Source organism: Brettanomyces bruxellensis, chromosome 8 (assembly GCF_011074885.1).
Source record: "Brettanomyces bruxellensis chromosome 8, complete sequence".
Taxonomy (NCBI): domain Eukaryota; kingdom Fungi; phylum Ascomycota; class Pichiomycetes; order Pichiales; family Pichiaceae; genus Brettanomyces; species Brettanomyces bruxellensis.
In genome coordinates this window covers 460,494-478,541 of record NC_054689.1, presented here as the reverse complement: position 1 = coordinate 478,541, position 18,048 = coordinate 460,494, and the positions used below count along the sequence as shown (strand labels likewise).

Below are 18,048 nucleotides of genomic sequence, written 5' to 3'. Positions count from 1 at the left end.
ACATGAAGAAGATGATATCAACAGAGGGAGAAAAAGAGATAAAAGGACAAGGAACCAACATTAGCGTTGCACAATTTCCCAAGAAGGCGTATATTTCGAGAAAACAACAATAATGGCGGGACTTGACTATATTTTGTACGAGGAGCCTACCGGATATGGTATCTTCAAGGTGAAACTGCAGCAAGATGATATTGGAGCAAGACAAAAAGATGTGGAGAATGCAGAGCAGGACCTAGCGAAATTTTCCAAGATGGTGAGCTGGTTTCGTTTGCTCCATTCAAGGGAGCAGCACAGGCCCTTGAGAACATGGATGATATCACTGAAGGATTGGTTTCGGACTATTTAAAGTCAGTGATAGAGCTCAACATCCCAAAAGGATCCAAGAAGAGTAAGATAAGTGTGGGAATTTCAGACAGAAACTTGGGACCTTCGATCACCGCGACCTTCCCATATATCGACTGCTACTGGAATGAGGTCGTCCAGGACTTTATCAGGGCCATAAGGTACCACGGAGTGAAAATGTTCAAGGGATTGCAAGATGGAGATTTGGAAAAGGCAGAGTTGGGTTTGGCACACGCCTACTCGAGGGCCAAGGTTAAGTTTTCCGTGCAGAAGAACGACAATCACATCATCCAGGCTATTGCCACTTTGGACCAGCTGGATAAGGATGTGAACACTTTTGCAATGAGAGTGAAAGAGTGGTACGGATGGCATTTCCCAGAGTTGGCAAAGCTGGTGCCAGACAACAAGAAGTTCTGCAAGGTGATGCTCTTCGTCAAGGACAAGGCCTCCCTTACACCAGAAAGCCTCCACGATTTGGCTGCTCTTGTTGACGAGGATGCATCTGTTGCCCAGAAGATTATAGATGCAGCAAGAATTTCGATGGGTCAGGATGTTTCTGAGAGTGATATGAAGAACATGAGTGCGTTTGCAGAGAAGACGTTGCACATGATTGAGTACAGAGAGTCGCTCTCCAAGTATTTGACCGACAAGATGCACGTCGTTGCACCAAATCTTTCCGAGTTGATAGGAGAAGTTGTTGGTGCAAGGTTGATTTCGCACTCTGGCTCTCTCACAAACCTTTCCAAGCAGGCTGCTTCCACAGTTCAGATATTAGGTGCCGAGAAGGCTCTTTTCCGAGCTTTGAAAACAAAGGGAAACACCCCTAAGTACGGTTTGATCTACCAATCCTCATTTATCGGTCGTGCTGCACCAAAGAACAAGGGTCGTATCTCCAGATATCTTGCCAACAAGTGTTCCATCGCTTCCAGAATCGATAACTTCGCCGACCAGCCTACTAATGCCTTCGGTAAAGTTCTCAAAGAGCAGGTTGAGCAGAGACTTGAGTTTTACGAGACTGGAAAAGCTCCAATGAAGAACGCGGATGCTGTCAAAGAGGCCATGGAGCTGGGCGGTGCTGATGCTGTCAAGCCTACAGCAGAGGAGGTTGAGGAGGAGATTGGAAAGAGTGTGAGTGTTGAAAAGGATGATGAGGAGAAGAAAGAAGAGAAGAAGGAGAAAAAAGAGAAGAAGGACAAGAAAGACAAAAAGCACAAGCACAAGGACAAGAAGCACAAGCACAAGAGTAAGAAGAGAAAGTCTGAGGACGATGAGGAGCACAAGAGCAAGAAGTCGAAACATTGATGGGAAGTGCGCTTAGATCTGGGATATATCTGATTGTTGAGTTTTTTTACACTTTCTGTACGAATAATTAATACAGTTTTATAAGAAATGCTGGCTTTAGTGCATGCGTATTCGGAATTGAAACGAGGATGCTGTTTAGTCCAAATTCAGTCCCTTGTCTGGAGACATTTTCAGCTATTAATTACCATTTGGCATTTATCTTTTGGCATTTATCCTTTGGCATTTATCCTTTGGCATCTATCCTTTGGCATCTATCCTTTGACATTTATCCTTTCTTCCATTCTATACTTGTTTCCGGCATTTCAATGCACACTATGTTAGTATCAAACACCACTCCCATACTTACCTCAAATATTCCGCCTGATATCGGGACTGCACATGTTTACTGTACCATTATTAAATTGGTTCCGCTCCCATTATTCTGGTAGTTTTCTATCCTCCCCGATTTACTGATAAGAGCAACAAAATTTTTGGAGTAGATAACGTAACGTCATTCTCCAGCTTTAATCTAATTTTAACTAACTAATTAATTTTTTCCTAACTTACTAATTTTTCTCCTATGTTTTGGTCTTGCACTTTTCGCGCGTTGACTCATTTATCCATTGTTCCGCATACCAGCAAGAGAGATCGCTCCACACACGCACCACAGCCCGATTTTCTATTGTTGTCTGCCACATACCCGGTAGTGCCATCACCTCCCAGGTATTTGTTCCCATCAGATATAAATATTACCTAATATCTCTGATGTATTTGCTGAGTTTCTTCTGGTTTTGCTTAGTTTTTCTTTCTCTCTTCCCCTTATCAACAATTTTCTTTTATTCTCAGATTTTAGCATTAAGCAACCACATACTAACTAAAGGAGAATCAGGGAATATTAGCTTCTGGCTAGGATTCCTTTCCGGTTATTTGTATTACCATATTCCAAGAAGGCTGGTCATCAATAAAAGACACATCTACGATCGAGAGAGAGAAATCAGAAATGTCTGAGCAGTTTTGGAAGAATTCAGAGGAGTGTGCATCTTTGCAGAAGACTGGAATATCTTCAGCAAACACGCATCCAGTTACAATTCAGAGGAAAAGAAGGAAATCTTCATTTAACACTGCCGACTCCCCATACGCTATACGAAAGTCGTTTCTCTCAAAATCAATGCTGGAGGATGATAATTTCCAGTCGTATGAGCTTTCCTCATACAGTTCATATTCAGATCGGAACTGTGGGCCGGAATTCTCTCGCATTCCTTCTTATTCAATCAACTTGACCAAATCACAAGGCTTCATATGGAATCAAGACCTTTTTGCCACGTCATTTCAGCAACGAAGGGCAGGCTTGACACCAAGTTCAGTCGAATCAACACCAGAACCTGTGAAAGTTATCGATATCATAATAGACTCGGATGAGGAAGAGGAAGATATTGAAGAAAGACGCTCAAAGAATGTTTCACCAAGGGTTTTCGGCAGATACAACTTACGAAAGACAGATGATACACATTGTAGATCGGGTGAACGGTCAGCAATAATTTCGGAAAAGAATATGGAGGCTGAGGAAGATACTTATTTCCCGGGAGACTCGCAAGCATGTGGTGGTGATTGGTGATAAATGAATTATGAGGTGCTGGTCGCTTTGGTATCTTTTTTGTTTGGTGTTATCGGGATTGTCTTTTTCATATTTTCATATTTTCATATTTTCATATTTTTATTTTCTTTTGGCTTATTCGCTTATAATTATTGGGAACACATATTTTGGATGGAGGCATGTAAATAAAACATTTTAATGGTTTAGTAATGCTGTATCTTACTCTGAAGACTGTACCTTTTGGCTCTGTGCAGTAGTAGTAATGGTGTGGCTAGTGAGAAAGGGTAAGTCGATCGACGCCATTTGAGACGGATTTTTCATCAGCAATTTCTCAACCTCTTCAACTGCGATTTTTCCTGGCCAGAGGTATTTTCTCTATTATTTTTTTTTTCTTTGCGTTTCTTCACAGATCAGGGTGTGTACATACGAAAGGATTAAATAAACTAAGCTTACAAAGCATAAAATACAAGAGTACAGTACTAGCCATAAGTATCAAAAGCATGTTCAGTGCATTTAAGCTGGTTGGATCCTCAGTTTCAAGGCGATTCGCTTCTACCTTCCGGGCTTCACCTGTTACAAAAAATATAATAAGAATTCACATAAATGACCTACACGACTTGCTGGGTGGTTCTATAAGTGATGTATTTAGGTCAGAGGCCTTAGAGGATATGCAAAATTACCGTAATTCAGCAAGCAAACCATCATCATCAATGATATTTACATCTGTGCTCAGAAAAAGACGACTTAAAATGAAGAAGCACAAACTTAGAAAGAGAAGAAAAGCCCAACGTGCACTTAAGATTAAGATCGGTAAATGATCATAAGCATTGCATTCTCTATGTTGTTATTTATCACTGCTTTTTTCTTCATGCACATGTACATACATACATAAATATATATACATATCTATATATTTACCCAATTAATGATTTCTTGTTGACTCTGGCAAAAAACGTAGACTGGTTTGTATTCTCAATCCGAGTTCTTTATCATAAAATTATGGTAAGCGGTTCGATTCACCTTCAGGATGACCTGCTTTCCAGTTATCAAGCCATCCGCTAATTCTTTCAACATTCTGATCTAACGTGTCAACATCCTCACTAGAAAGCTCCACAACAATCTTTGGGTCATAACTATTCTTGGCATCCGACACAAGAACCTGCATTATTTCGCACTCGACGTTTTCCCGCACTTTACTCTCTTTGTAGCCTCTTTTCTCCAAACGGTCATACAAAACGGTATTATTACATCTAAGAACCACAACAAGATCAATCCAGCGTTCAGGAAAGATATCACAGCAATGCCAATCAATTATAAGCCCTCCTTTGTCGGCTAAGGGCTCAAGTTTGTCCAATAATTTGTCTTCATCAACAATCGAAGTATCTCTTTCGCTATCCCATCCTTCTATGCAACCATTTTCTTTTGCGAACACGCTGACGTTAATGTGCGTCATCTCCAGATGCTGCTCTGCCAGCTGCTCCGCATGTGAAGTTTTTCCGCATCCAGGTGTGCCTGTAATTATGATGTTGGGAAGTGTTCTAGTATCCGGAAGAGACATAACTGAAATATGACGTAATGCGAAATGTGCAGCGGGTTTTGGGTATATGGGACGTAGATGTGATCTTAGATGAATCTGTTCGATGAATCTGATTTGTGGTTTTGAATATGTGTGAACCGGGGCTTTGTAAGTTGTATATTGGGGAGAAGGAAAGGTGGACTGCCGTGAATGGCGATATAGCACTAATCGGTATTAGCGAAAATCTCGATGATTTCGGAAAAGCTAGAGGGTGAAATTTTTTTAGCAGTGTGTGCTGGCAGGAATGAGCATGGTAGGGGAGTAGAAAAAGTAGAGACGCAGACAAAAAAAAAAAAAWAAAATAAAAAAATGGTGAGAGAGGTTTAAGATAAATATTATCACAATTATCACAATATTATGAAAGCTCACGAGCAACGCAATACGTTTCGAAATCGTTCATCACCACGGCTTTCTTTTGCATTTACTAACAACACACAAGCTGCAACACGTGATTTTTGGCAGAACAGAAGAGACGGAAACAATTAGGGCTAGATTGCTTTGACTATTTGTACCTTCAGTATAAAGCATAAAAGTGCATTAAAGAGAATTCACAGTAGAGCAAGTCAGTTGAAATCGAGAAGCAAACATTCAAATAAGCACAGTCAGGTCATTACATTGCGTCAATACATGAGCAAACCATTAATATGTGTAAGTATGATGTGCAACAATAGAAGATTGCAAAGTCGAATTTGGCATACTAACACCTAAATGCTAATTCTTAGCTATTACAGCCTCTTGGAATAATATAAACGGTACACCGCGAGGTACAACGATGTCATATAGCACGGCAGCCGGATCTCCGTGGACGGTGCGGAGAACTGCGCCATCTGCATCCTTTGATGAGCAATTTCCGGCATTAGGGTCGGCAAATCCACCTGTAATGAATAGAAATTCGTCCGGAAACAGAGGGAAAAATGGCATAAACAGTGCAAACAATAGCACAAGCAGTACCAATAGCAACAAGCACCAGCCGTTGTTGTCACAGCAGCTTGAAGCAAGCAATCCAAATGCATCTGTGACCAGTCCATCTGCCCAAACTAAGGCAAATGCTCAGGCAATATTGAATGCAGTGAAACATGCATCGACAATAGCCAATCAGAGCAGTGCTGGCGGTACGGATGGCGATGGAAATGCAGGAAAATCCAGTTTGTCGAGAAATGCAAGTGGAATCCTCAACAATTTGGCTGAAATGGCCGGAAAACAGCAAAGAGATGGATCTCACACTCCACAACTTCCACCCGGGCTTGTTCCCGCGGCTCCGAATGCTTCTGAGATGGGTGGATCTGGTGCAAAGGGAAATGATGCTTTTGCAGCTGCGAAAACCGAGACTGTGAAGACTCAGCAGGAGAAAGCAGATGAACCAGTTACAGAAATCGACAAATACGGGTTAAAGGCTCTTTTACCGTTGCTCAGACAAGAGCCAAGCGATCAGACTACGATTGCAATGGGGATTGATCTCAATATGCTTGGATTGGAAGTTTCGAGTACAAACAGGGAAAGTGCCGATTACAAGATTTCGAAATCGTTTGCTTCTCCTTGGTTGGAGACTAGTAGGTCTGAAGTTGAGCCACTATTTACCACTCCGGAGAGTTTCAAGTTGTCCGAGGCGGACTTGCCGAATATCGAGTCGAAAATCGGGACTTTCACGGATGAGACGTTGTTTTTCATTTTCTACAGCAAACCAAGAGATACCCTCCAGGAGTTGGCTGCCAGGGAACTCAACAGCAGAAACTGGAGGTATCACAAAGAATTACAGGTCTGGCTCACCAAGGAGTCGCATTCCGAGCCAATTCCGAACGGTCCCGACTCCGAAAGAGGCACCTATGTCTTTTTTGATCCGACAACTTGGCAATATGTCACCAAGGACTTCATTCTTTCATACCAGTCGATCATATGAAGATGTGAAAGATACTCTATGCGAGAGTGTTGTATAAGTGAGTCTCTTCACTCCTTTTGCTTCTTACCTCCTTTTTCTTTTGTTCCCATGCTATACAATCTGTATCATATCCGGCGTATGCGTGTGCATATGTTTATATAATAATGGAAGACGTTCGAAAATGCCCACAAATGCTAGGCAGACGAATGTGAAATATTATCATATTAGGAATAGGAGGATGTAAATGTAAGGATTTGAATTGCAGAGTTCGAAGTCAATATTGATCCTGTGTACTGATCCTGTATGTTTATCCTGCATGTAGATCCCATATTAGTCCTATATTGATCCTATATTGATCTTGTAACCTTTAAGTATTTCATGCATTTCTATCTCCCTCATTTCAAATTGATGAAAAATAAAGACATAATCGCTTTAATGAATGTACCCAAAATGTGGAGCTAATTAATTTTTTTGTAAGGAATGTGTGCTGACCTGTCCAGACACCTGTTTCTGGTGCTTTAAGTTACAAAACTCAGAGAAACAAATAATAATTAATCAAGATATCAAATCTGGACTATCTTGTCAACTCATGATACGATCAATATTAAATTAAAATCACTATTAAATTAATATCGATTCGAGTTAAAATATATCAACTTGTCTTTCTTAGACCTTTGAGGAAAAATGAGGTGTTAGTGACGTAAAATATAGTATTTGATAAAACTCAGATATCCCTTTTACAAATGGGATTCTCTGAGTTTCATCATTTTTCGAATTTCTAAGAATTCGCGAAATCCTAAATCGTTCCCGCGCTCCGGAAATGATAATGCTGAAATTTTTTCCCATTTTTTTCCTACTTGTGTCTTATTTATCGGGCTCTATTTTCTTTGCTTCGCTTTGTTGTGTTTTACTTCGCATTATTTTGCTTTATCTTTTTTTTTTTTGACTTCTACTTCTCCGGCGCGTTCAGCAGTCACCCAATAAAAAGCGAGGGCCCTATCGGTACGGCTCTCAGTATCCTGCATAAAAGTAACAACTGCAATGGCACATCTTATACCGTTTTATATCATATTTTTTTCCCCCAGTTTTGCAATTTACAACTGTCAACTCTTTTCTGTCAAAGATAGAGAGCATCCATACCTTGATTCGGATCGGAAATCCGTTTCGCAGCTTTGATTCTTATTTTTTAGCGTTGTTAGGTGACCGAGGCTTATTGCGCGATAAGTAAACACTGGATAGCGGAAATACACGAGATACTGGATAGTGAAATATTAGAAGTACTGGATAGTGGAAATAGAGCAGATATTTGAGATAGCTGACATACAATAGAACAGAAAAGAAGGCATTGATCGACAATAGAGAGACTGGAAGTATAATTTAATTGCATACAGTAAATTTGGACCATGCAGGTTGAAAAATATCCTGCCGGAGACGAAACAATAAAGATGAAGCGGAAAGTGAAGGGAAGAAGATCAAGGACAATGAAGAGAGAAATAAAGGAGAAGCACGTGCATCGGCGATCAAGACAGGGATGTCTAACTTGCAAATTGAGAAAGAAAAGATGCGATGAGCAGAAACCGGTATGTGGAGATTGCCAGAGGTTGCACCGCCGTTGCGAATACATTACTGAGGACATGAGTACGGATCAGGCGGAAAAGCTGAAGCACGAAATGGAAATAATTGAAAAGGGGAGCAAACTCCGGCGGCGGAAGCACAAAAATAGGGCAGAATCAGACAGTTTGGCATCTGGGAGCTCGTCAGAACACAATTCATCGCTAAAGCGGAATTACGGCAATCGGAAGCCGAAACGGGCCGTCAAGGACAAGAAACGGAAGCAAAGGAGGACGAAAAAGGATAATTCAGGGTCTAAAAATGTGGTATTCAATCCTTTATCGATCGATATTGCGCCCATAGTTGGCCGAAACTGGCTCCAGGACATGGGATCATCCTCTTTGGGGAATCTGGAAGCTTTGATGACACAGAAAGGGCCGGATGCGTCTGATGGAGTGAAAAGCAACAATACGGTAGCAGAGGAAGGTGGAAACGAGAATAAGCAGGAGGACAACGAAACAGGAAATGCAGAAACGCCTAATATGGGCAGCATTATATCCCAAAGCGGGACAAACACACAGATAAACCAGATGGAGACCATACTGGGACCAAACTATACCCAATACGACACTCCGGGCGTACCCACTGGTTCTCTATTCAGTGAAAACTACAGTAATGGATTCGGTGCGGGCCAGACATTTTCATCATTTTCACCCCAGATCAACCCCCAGGTGGAAAACCAGCCTCTTCCATCGAAGCAAACAGAACTTCTGTCATTAGAAGAACCGGAACTGAACTCCATGGGGTCGTATGACACGTATGTGGGAGCATTTTCGCCGGAATTCACAAAAGCACTCGTTGAGCATTTCCAGGAAGCATCAAGTAAGAACCAGGATGGGTTCCGGGGTGGGATGATGGGCGAAAGCTTCGGCTCAGCGGCTGCAGTGAACAGCCTAAAGGGTATATTCGAGCTTTCGGGAGAGGCCCGGATAAGTGGTCGGGGAGAAAATGAGAAAAAAGAGGCTGAAAAGACCGGGGACTCGAAGATCGAGGCAGAGAAGATGGACGTTATTTCGACAAAGAACAGCGAGGCAAGTCCGCTGAGTTTGTTCAGCAGCAACCGGATGAATGAGACATTTTCAACGATATACATCAACCCATCCATAGTGAGAGGAACAACGCTGGCATCGCTTTCACCAATAGGGAAAAAGCTCTACGAGTACTACCGGGACAAGTTGAGCCTCATTGCATCATCCGCTCCCAAGGAGGAGAATATGTACCACCACACATTTTTGCCGATGGCACACGTGGACCGGTGCGTTTTGTATGGGATTCTAGCATGGAGTGCGTTCCACTTGGGTGGTGCAAGGATGGAGAAGCAGGGCGCGTACTACATCCAGAGAGCGATTGAAGGATTTTCGCAGAGGCCGATCATGGAAGCCGACACTTTGGAATACTACAAGGACGTGGCAAGCGTGATCGATGTGAGTGATCCGGACATCACGGTGGAAAAAGCAGACAGCGATCCGCAGTACGAATTCCAGAGGGAGCAGATTCTGTCGGCCCTTTCGAAAGACGACACGATAAACATGAGGCTGGCGGCATTTCTAATCTTGTGTGGTGTGGAAATCTGCCGGGGAGACGTCACCCGGTGGTCGAAGTACTTGGAGTATGGTGCAAGGTTGATCAGGTACAAGGGAGGGCTCCAGAAGTTCAACAACAGCAAGGATGAGCACTTTCTTGCCACCAACTACGCGTACCACGACATAACGGCTGTCGCGGTGTCGAAGGTGCGGCCGTTACACTTTGATTTGAAGGAGTATGAGCAGATGTGGACCGCATCGAACACTCTGGAATTTTTGGACCCCTTGCACAACATCTCCTCTCCGATATACAACATCTTGGCCGAGATCAACAAGCTGGTTTCGACTTCGAGGAGGTTGTATCGAAAAATAAGCAAGGCCCGCAGTTTGGGAGACGAACCTGTCGATGAATCCGATGATGACGAGTTTTTGGCACATGCAGCCGAGGAGTTGGCCGGGGCTGCCGACAGCTCTCCACACGTTTCAAGTGAGACTTCTTCGTCAAATGTGTACTCGAGTGTGGGCTTGAGTCCGGAGATGATAAAGTTCAACAAGGAGATTGCAGCCCAGAGGAAAAAACTCAGGCGGGACTCTGAGCAGAGCCTAAAGAACTGCCTAGGCTTGAAAGAGGGTCCAGATGATGCGGAAAAGACTGGGGAAGACGATGCTGAAGAGGCCGAGGACGATGAGCTGGACTCGGAGATGACAATCTACGAAAAATACGAAAACATCATGTACCAGTGCCAGGACCTGGAGGCCAGACTCAACGATGCCAAACCAAGGCAGCATATTCTCGCAAAGTTGAACGCGCACGACTTGGAGCTCCAGTTGACCGTTTTCGAGTGCTTCCAGCTCACTGCAAAGATTCACTTGAGACAGTCTGTCTTGAGAATGACTCCATCATCTTTGGAAATCCAGTACTTGGAAAACCAGTTGATCAAATCCTTGGACGTGCTCTTGGGTACGGATGTGGAGGCAGCATTGTGCTTCCCCATGTTTATCGCGGGCATGAATGTGATCTTCCCCCGGGATAGGAAGGAGATGAACCAGCGGTACAACGACTTCATCAAGAGATACCGCTGGAAAAACGTTCTCCGGTGCCAAATCGTCATGAAGCAACTTTGGAGATTGAATCCGCTCGGGGACAGATTTGTGGATTGGTACGATTTGGTTGAGAGATTGGGTTGGAAGTTGAGTTTTGCCTAGGCTTGTACTTTAGGGTCTACCCGGATACTCATAAAGGAGATATATAAATTTAGTGTATATAACAGGGGATAAAAGCAACAGTAATAATAATAAACACAAAAAAAAGATCGTAACATCGTAATAGACCAATAAATAGGCGACGGCCAATCGTATCAGTTTGGTCAAAAAAAAAAAGAACCTAAAAAAGAACCCGGTTCTTCAACTTTCTAAATCTGGCAACACCTTTAAGCTTCAAAAGCATTGCACTGCCTCAAGCATTGCACTGCCGCACTTGCTGAACCTGCTTGAGCTGCTCCTGGCTCTGCTTCAACCGGTCTGCCATCTTTTGGCGAACCCTTTCCATCACAATCTTCAGACCCATCCTACTACCTTGAGAATGCTCGGTAAACCTTGTTTTTGACCAATCCTCTATTTTATCCTTAAGATTCAGAGCACCAAACCTCTTGAAGCGACTTCTAAAAGAAACTGTTGCAGTAGAGTGCGTGACACCCTTCTCAAAGTCGTATTTGTAGAACGTGGACTCTTCAACAGTTAGAAGTTTGGTATAATCAAGATTGCAGTTGTAAGTTTGCATAGTTCTGCTTATCGGGTCAACAACGGTCTTTTCCACAATCCAGCTGCTGCTTATTGTGCCCAAGAAAGGCCTCACCCAATTAGGCAGGTGCCCACACTTTCGGATAAGCTTTGTCTGATGAAGTTTTCCCTCTAAGTCAATATACTTCTCCACAGTGTCGATCGATTTCACATGCTTTGAGTATGGATTCGGGTATCTGTTGAAATATGCAAGCGTCACGGTTTCAAAATCGTGCTGGAATGTGTGCTTGTTTTTCATATAAAGCACCATTTGTGATTAGGTTAAAGGATCAAACTAGGGCGGAAAAATAAAGCAATTTGCTTTCTTAATCTCTTTCCTCCGCACAATAATCGGAATATTGAAAATTAATGAATTTGCCCCGTAATCTAAAAGAAACTATCCAGAGTCCCTCCAGATATTCGTGTAAAGTTAATGTAAAACGCTGTAGTTAATTTCTTATATTTGTGTGTGAAATGCTACAAGCATAGATACAGGCTTTACTTTTCCAAAAGACCTAATTGGCCTCCCTCGCCTTTATATAAAAAATAAAAAAGGAAAATGTAAAAACTTGTGAAAAAAAATCCGGAGAAATTTTTACTTGTTGTTCTCCCCGCGAAATATCATTATGCTAAACGGCGGAAAGAAAACATGAGATAAAAAGTATAATTCCAAATGTCGGGCTTAAAGATAAGCATCATGTTTGCAAAACAATACTTTTCAAAAAACATCACAAACACCGTTAGTGCTCGAATTAATTTCAATACAGCTAAAGCAACTCTTAATAATTCATCTCAGCATAAAGTATAATAAGAACAAAAAGAAACTAAATAGAACTAAACAAGTACGCAATGCAAATAGAAATGCTCGTTTGAAACGTACATCCTAACACCACTTCATTTGTGACGATCGAACATCGCAGTATGAAAGTGATAACATTGGAAACGAGCACTAAAGTCTTCATAATAAAATGCAAAAAAAGGAAAATCATCAAAATCATCATTCAGACCAAATACATGTGTTACTTAAGCGATATCAGTGCTTTCAATATTGTCAGGGTACCTGTTGTTGATTTGCTCTCTGATAGTATCTAGAACATTAGACATAAGTAGGGCATCATCCATAGTGTGTAGAGGGCTTTCTTTGAGTCCCTTAGCAAGGCATAGTGCCACGTGATCGGCCTCAAAAAACATACCTTTACCATCGTAGGTGTAGGCCTTGTGAATGACAAGTTTGTGATTCTCATCGTAAATCCAGTATTCATTTGGCCGGCAAGAGTCATCAACTTCAACTGATCCCTTTGTACCATTTATAAGAACTCTACGAGCCTCATTTGTAAAGTATCCTGAGCAAGAAGAGACTCCCAATTTTCCATTTTCAAACTTCAAAACGGCTGCAGTTGAAATATCGACTCCCGTGTCTGCAAGAGCTGCGGAAGCATTGATTTGCGGAAAGGCAAGCTTCCTTCCAGGTTTGCCAATGAATCCTAGAACCCAATATAAAGCATAGATGCCAATATCCAAGAGAACACCTCCACCTAAAGCTGGATTGTAGATTCTGTTCATTTGAGGATCAGCCTCATCGAAAACGTAACTTAAATCCGTGACAATCCGTTTAATGTCACCAATAGAGGATTCATCACCAGTACGATTATCGGTGAATAAGTACTTGTAGACATCTTGATAAACCGGATTGTACCGTGTCCAATAAGCCTCCATTAGGAAAAGATTCTTCTTCTTAGCAAGAGCAGTCAAGATTTCTGCCTGCTTGTGATTCACGGTGAATGGCTTTTCCATAAGAACGTTCTTATTGTGCTGTAGCGCCTGATAGCAGATGCTGAAATGAGTGGAATTGACCGTGGCTATATAAACGATGTCTACTTTAGGATTATTCAACACCTCATCGTAATTTCCGTAACACTTGATAAGATCATTTGTTTCTTCATGAATCGACTCTTTTTTAAACCTTTCGGCATTCTCAAGTGAGCTGTGAGATGCCACAGCAATTAACTGATGTTTGATTTTGCCTGAATTGACCTCTGGCCGAAGCTTATCTTTTGAATGAAGCAAATCATTGACAAAAGTTTCGGCAATACGACCTGGACCAAGAACTGCCCAGTTGATGATAATCTGATCGGTCATAGTATATGAAAAGGAAGTACGTTGAAACTGTATGAGCGTAATGTATTGATGTTCGAGTTTTATTGTGCTTATTGTAAAACATATGCGAAAAAGATCCGTCCAAATATTTGAGGATGTGATAAAATATATATTACCTAGATGTTTTTATATACCAGCCGTGGTGATAAACGAGAAAAATATAAAAAGCAGCTCGGAAGGGAAACCTCGGTATATTTGCCCGATACATGATAATGGTCCGCGCACAGTGTGGGGTCCGCTCAGCTAGGAAAAAGAAGCGAGCCCCGCAAAAAATTGTATAAAATGAAATAGAAAATGAAATAGAAAATGAAATAAAATCATTGAAACCATCTTTAATGAAGAGGATATATATTCTGTACAAGCCATGCACGTCAATATAGGACGAACTGTATATATTTGGGTTAAATAAGGAATAGCTTAATTTGAATTCATGCTCAAGCATTCATATGTAAAGAGAATAGGAAGTACAGAGATGAATAGGAGACGAATAAGGACTTGCACCGCTGGAAATTAAATGTTTTTTTTGGTTGAAGAGGAAGCAGATCTCTTCTTGTAGGAATCAATATAGAAAGCAGCAAATAGCAAGGTTAGTGGGGTCAAGTATATCACATTCATGTATATTGCCAAAGCCTCTTCACCACTATGAATACAGCCACGAATAGTTCCCTTGAAAATATCGGTGTAACGAACAAACAAATGGATAACTGCAAGACTTCCGCCGACAACAAACTGGATAATTTGCAAAGTGGTCAAGCATTGCTTAAAGCCAAGTGGCAATCTGATTTTGATGCAGCACAATCCAAAGTAGAAGTACATGATTGAATGGATGAAAGAGTTGAAGACGACGAAAATCCAGATTGGAGGAGATGCAAAACGAACACCAGCCCACATACACAGAATGGCACCTGCATGGTGGTAACTTTGTAACAGAGAGGCCTGTTTTCCCTTGGCCAAGATCACAAGAGTGTCTATGATTTCATAAAACTTAGAAAGATAGAATAGGTACGCCCAGAACGATAGGCCTTTGACAGAAGGACCATGGTTTTGCCAAATACCATTTTCAATATTGCAAACGGACTGCCAAAACATGTGAGATGGCTTCAATTCCGAGGCATCAAAGTAATGTCCAAAGAAGGTAGGCAATATTTCCTTGGCATTAACCCGCATGGTGTGAACCAGGCCGCAGAAAGTGGTCACAGAGTACACGCAGAGAAGCACATTGTGAAGGAAAACAAAGATCTTGAAAAGACGAGTCTTGGAAATCCAGTAAGGAGCTCTTGGGAGTCTTTCCGGAAGTTGCTTGGCCTCTGGATGTGCCTTGCGGTACTCTCTAATCTGTCTGTTCAAAACAACCTTGTTGAGCAAATGCACGGATGTGAAATAGGTGAGCGAAAAGATGAGAGGCGTAGAAAATTTCATTGAGAAGGGATAGAACTTGTTGACGAGAAAATCAGTCTTGTAATCCAATGGGTATTCTGGGAATGGAGCGCTGAAATCGGGCAAGTGGAAAGCCTTCGAATCAGGCAGAAAATTCCAGGAGATAAGGCTTCCCGCCTCAGTGGTTGGAATCGGTTCAGGCATAACAAGAAAATTGAATTGAAATAAAACTTTTTCTTATTGGAAGATGCAAAGTATATGATGGAAGGTAAACCTGGGGTCTCTAATTAAAAAACGATCTTTTTGATTGACAATCCGTTACTGTTTCTTAAATTTTTTTGGAGGTACGATGTCTACTGTGTTTGTATCTCAAAATACTGATATGATGTATAGACAGAATTGATGGCAGTGCTTTCTGGAAACTTGGGAATGTGCTAAACAATGCAATATGGATAATGATTTAGATTCAAGCCACCGGAAAGAAGAGAAGTACTGGAAATAAACCAAGAAAAAAAAAGTTACAAGTGACAAGAAGAAGGAACGGAAATAAAAAGGGCCAATGCCTGCATATAAAAGCGGTAAGGTAAATTTAGTCAGCAAAGCTTAATTTGACAGGATTGAAGGAGATAAATTTCTCCTTCCCAACAGTTTCTAAGAGAGAGGGGTGCTATTACCCAAAATATCTCCGCACATAAAAATTCGGCACATCCCTGTAACCGGCATCTGACCGAGGCCCAGTAAAATATGAAATTCGCTTTAACTGGCAAGCTTGCTTTTTATGCTTGACAGATCGATCACTGGAGTCCATTCAATCATGCGATATGGTGCATAGTCTTTTGATTCCTTACCTATTTTTTTTTTTTCGGTTCGGTACGTCTCGGCTACAGAGAAGCATCAAGAACAAAATTAATTCATTGGCTATATAAAGCTAATTAATTTCCTTGTTCTTTGTCTTTGCTTGTTTGCATTGAATAAGATCTGTGAGTCGGGTTTCCAGCGGCTAGCGAGTAGATTTACATTTACCATTGCTTATTTTTTTGAGTTTGTAGCCCAATCATTTTTCTTACTCAAATCCCTACCTGAGCTTCAATCAAGTGACTCCTGAGAGTTCAACTAATACGTCAAAACCAATCATATGAAATACCCCGAGCGGGTGAATTATTTTGTGTATATTGCTCTGTTGAGCTACTATTTAATTGTTGCATTGAAAATTTTGAGGCCAAGTTCAAGCGTTTTTTTTGGATTTACAAATTGGTGTTGGGTAGCAACCACGACTTCAAACTTGTAGTGTGGATTATCGTTACAACTGTTATATACTGTTATATTTATCCAACTGCTCCAGAGGTTATCCTGGTGCACATGCAAGTGAAATGAAGCGTTGAACAGATAGTTGAAAGAGAGAGAAAAAAAAATGAAAATATACTTTAATCTTAATAAATCCTTGCTGAGAAGAATATCGCATTAATGAAAATAAAATTGATCACTCATGATTCTCATAAAAACTTGACGATGAATGTTTTTCCTAACTTCAAGTGTTTTATTGAAAATGCTCCGAAGAGCTTAAATTATGATAACGGGAAACCTAGTTTATAGAATTATTGAAATGTAGTGCCATGAAATAAAAATTGACAATTCCAAGCTGCTTCAAGTTGTTTTGCTCCAGGTTATACCGAAATTACCAATAGAAATGGTAGCGTTTAGAAATTTCAGCATTTGGAAATGCTATGAAGAATTGAATGTAACCTCATTTAATAACAAACCTCCCCTGAAATCTAGGCAATACAGAATTCGAATATGTATACTCTCTACATCATTATTTTTAAAATATCGATTTTGGAGACAAGACATTTTTGAACGGTAATAGTATTATAGTAATCTGTTCGAAGATATTTTCGTTACGTATGACACGTCAGTAAATAAATCACCCAGAATAACATGCTTTCCTTGGAAAGCAGAAGGGATCACTCAAAATGGAATGTATACATTCCATTCTACACTTATGGAAAGAAAGTCGATCATCATTCGTGTAGCTTTTCCAAAATGCATTAGTCGATCGACGGGTCCATACATGCTCAAATGATACCGCAGCCACGGATGCTCAATAGTAGCAATATTATTCATAAAAAAGAAAAAACGTGAACTTCAGCCAGTGATAATCCCTCAAAGGCAATAAAATCACGCCCCCCAATCTTTGAATAATCTGTATTTTCATTCAACTTTCATTCCAGTGGATCCGAAATAAAATTCATTCATCATTACTTTGATGATTCACCATTCACCGGACATGACTAAAATTCGGAGATCTCATGTGCAGCGACGCGACTATGGACGGGAGAATTCAATTATTCTCACCCACCCCCACAATACTATCAGAATAGCATTTACGAAAAAACCTGCAAACAAGAGCGAAAATTTTTTTTGTGTGCAGGATCGTCCCGGAATAACGAAGGCCTTTTTTTCGGGGGGAAATTATTAGAACAAAGAATTTTGACATCAAAAAAAAATTGGGGCAAAGCGGGTTGATGCACGATTACAGAAGAAATATAAAGAATATTGGAAGAGAAAGAGAAAATGTGAACGAAAAAAATTAACAAAATAAAAAATAAGTTCTAAGATGGAAATTAGAGATAAGCCGGAAGCGGATACAATCGGCACAGCTAGAAATATGGATGAGGGCAAAATAACATAGAAATAGAAAGAAACCATCATTAATTTTGCAAGGCTGCGAAATGAACACAGAAAAATCAAAGTTCAATTTGGTCATTACGGTGGGATTCCGGTTAGTTATTCCGGTACCTATCGGTTGCCCAAAGGTTCATACCACACAAATATATGTGTACTCTAACATTCATCGTTCTGAAACTAGTTGAAGCGCTCAGAGAATAAAGTGACTAGAAAAAAAAGCGGACAATGTGAGGTGAAAAATTTTGGA

At 41.0% G+C, this 18,048-nt stretch overlaps 9 protein-coding genes across 9 annotated transcripts; 5 read left to right on the top strand and 4 right to left on the bottom strand.

Annotated features, from left to right (window-relative positions):
• Window positions 1-112: 112 nt before the first annotated feature.
• NOP56 (snoRNP complex protein nop56) lies at window positions 113-1,644 on the top strand (the record flags this gene model as incomplete). The annotated part of the gene is made up of 2 exons (XM_041278983.1): window positions 113-253; window positions 283-1,644. The coding sequence occupies 2 exons, from the start codon at window positions 113-115 to the stop codon at window positions 1,642-1,644; spliced, it is 1,503 nt and encodes a 500-aa protein (XP_041137197.1).
• Window positions 1,645-2,623: 979 nt separating this feature from the next.
• Window positions 2,624-3,238, top strand: BRETT_000414 (uncharacterized protein; the record flags this gene model as incomplete). Its single annotated transcript, XM_041278982.1, has 1 exon — window positions 2,624-3,238. The coding sequence occupies one exon, from the start codon at window positions 2,624-2,626 to the stop codon at window positions 3,236-3,238; it is 615 nt and encodes a 204-aa protein (XP_041137196.1).
• Window positions 3,239-3,717: 479 nt separating this feature from the next.
• Window positions 3,718-4,035, top strand: BRETT_000413 (uncharacterized protein; the record flags this gene model as incomplete). Its single annotated transcript, XM_041278981.1, has 1 exon — window positions 3,718-4,035. The coding sequence occupies one exon, from the start codon at window positions 3,718-3,720 to the stop codon at window positions 4,033-4,035; it is 318 nt and encodes a 105-aa protein (XP_041137195.1).
• A 179-nt stretch (window positions 4,036-4,214) lies between these two features.
• On the bottom strand, window positions 4,215-4,775 carry BRETT_000412 (uncharacterized protein; the record flags this gene model as incomplete). Its single annotated transcript, XM_041278980.1, has 1 exon — window positions 4,215-4,775. The coding sequence occupies one exon, from the start codon at window positions 4,773-4,775 to the stop codon at window positions 4,215-4,217; it is 561 nt and encodes a 186-aa protein (XP_041137194.1).
• Window positions 4,776-5,565: 790 nt separating this feature from the next.
• On the top strand, window positions 5,566-6,690 carry BRETT_000411 (uncharacterized protein; the record flags this gene model as incomplete). Its single annotated transcript, XM_041278979.1, has 1 exon — window positions 5,566-6,690. One exon carries the CDS (start codon window positions 5,566-5,568, stop codon window positions 6,688-6,690), a length of 1,125 nt encoding a protein of 374 aa, XP_041137193.1.
• Window positions 6,691-8,072: 1,382 nt separating this feature from the next.
• BRETT_000410 (uncharacterized protein) lies at window positions 8,073-11,009 on the top strand (the record flags this gene model as incomplete). The annotated part of the gene is made up of 1 exon (XM_041278978.1): window positions 8,073-11,009. One exon carries the CDS (start codon window positions 8,073-8,075, stop codon window positions 11,007-11,009), a length of 2,937 nt encoding a protein of 978 aa, XP_041137192.1.
• A 250-nt stretch (window positions 11,010-11,259) lies between these two features.
• BRETT_000409 (uncharacterized protein) lies at window positions 11,260-11,853 on the bottom strand (the record flags this gene model as incomplete). The annotated part of the gene is made up of 1 exon (XM_041278977.1): window positions 11,260-11,853. The coding sequence occupies one exon, from the start codon at window positions 11,851-11,853 to the stop codon at window positions 11,260-11,262; it is 594 nt and encodes a 197-aa protein (XP_041137191.1).
• Window positions 11,854-12,605: 752 nt separating this feature from the next.
• On the bottom strand, window positions 12,606-13,721 carry BRETT_000408 (uncharacterized protein; the record flags this gene model as incomplete). Its single annotated transcript, XM_041278976.1, has 1 exon — window positions 12,606-13,721. The coding sequence occupies one exon, from the start codon at window positions 13,719-13,721 to the stop codon at window positions 12,606-12,608; it is 1,116 nt and encodes a 371-aa protein (XP_041137190.1).
• A 528-nt stretch (window positions 13,722-14,249) lies between these two features.
• Window positions 14,250-15,320, bottom strand: BRETT_000407 (uncharacterized protein; the record flags this gene model as incomplete). Its single annotated transcript, XM_041278975.1, has 1 exon — window positions 14,250-15,320. One exon carries the CDS (start codon window positions 15,318-15,320, stop codon window positions 14,250-14,252), a length of 1,071 nt encoding a protein of 356 aa, XP_041137189.1.
• Window positions 15,321-18,048: the final 2,728 nt, after the last annotated feature.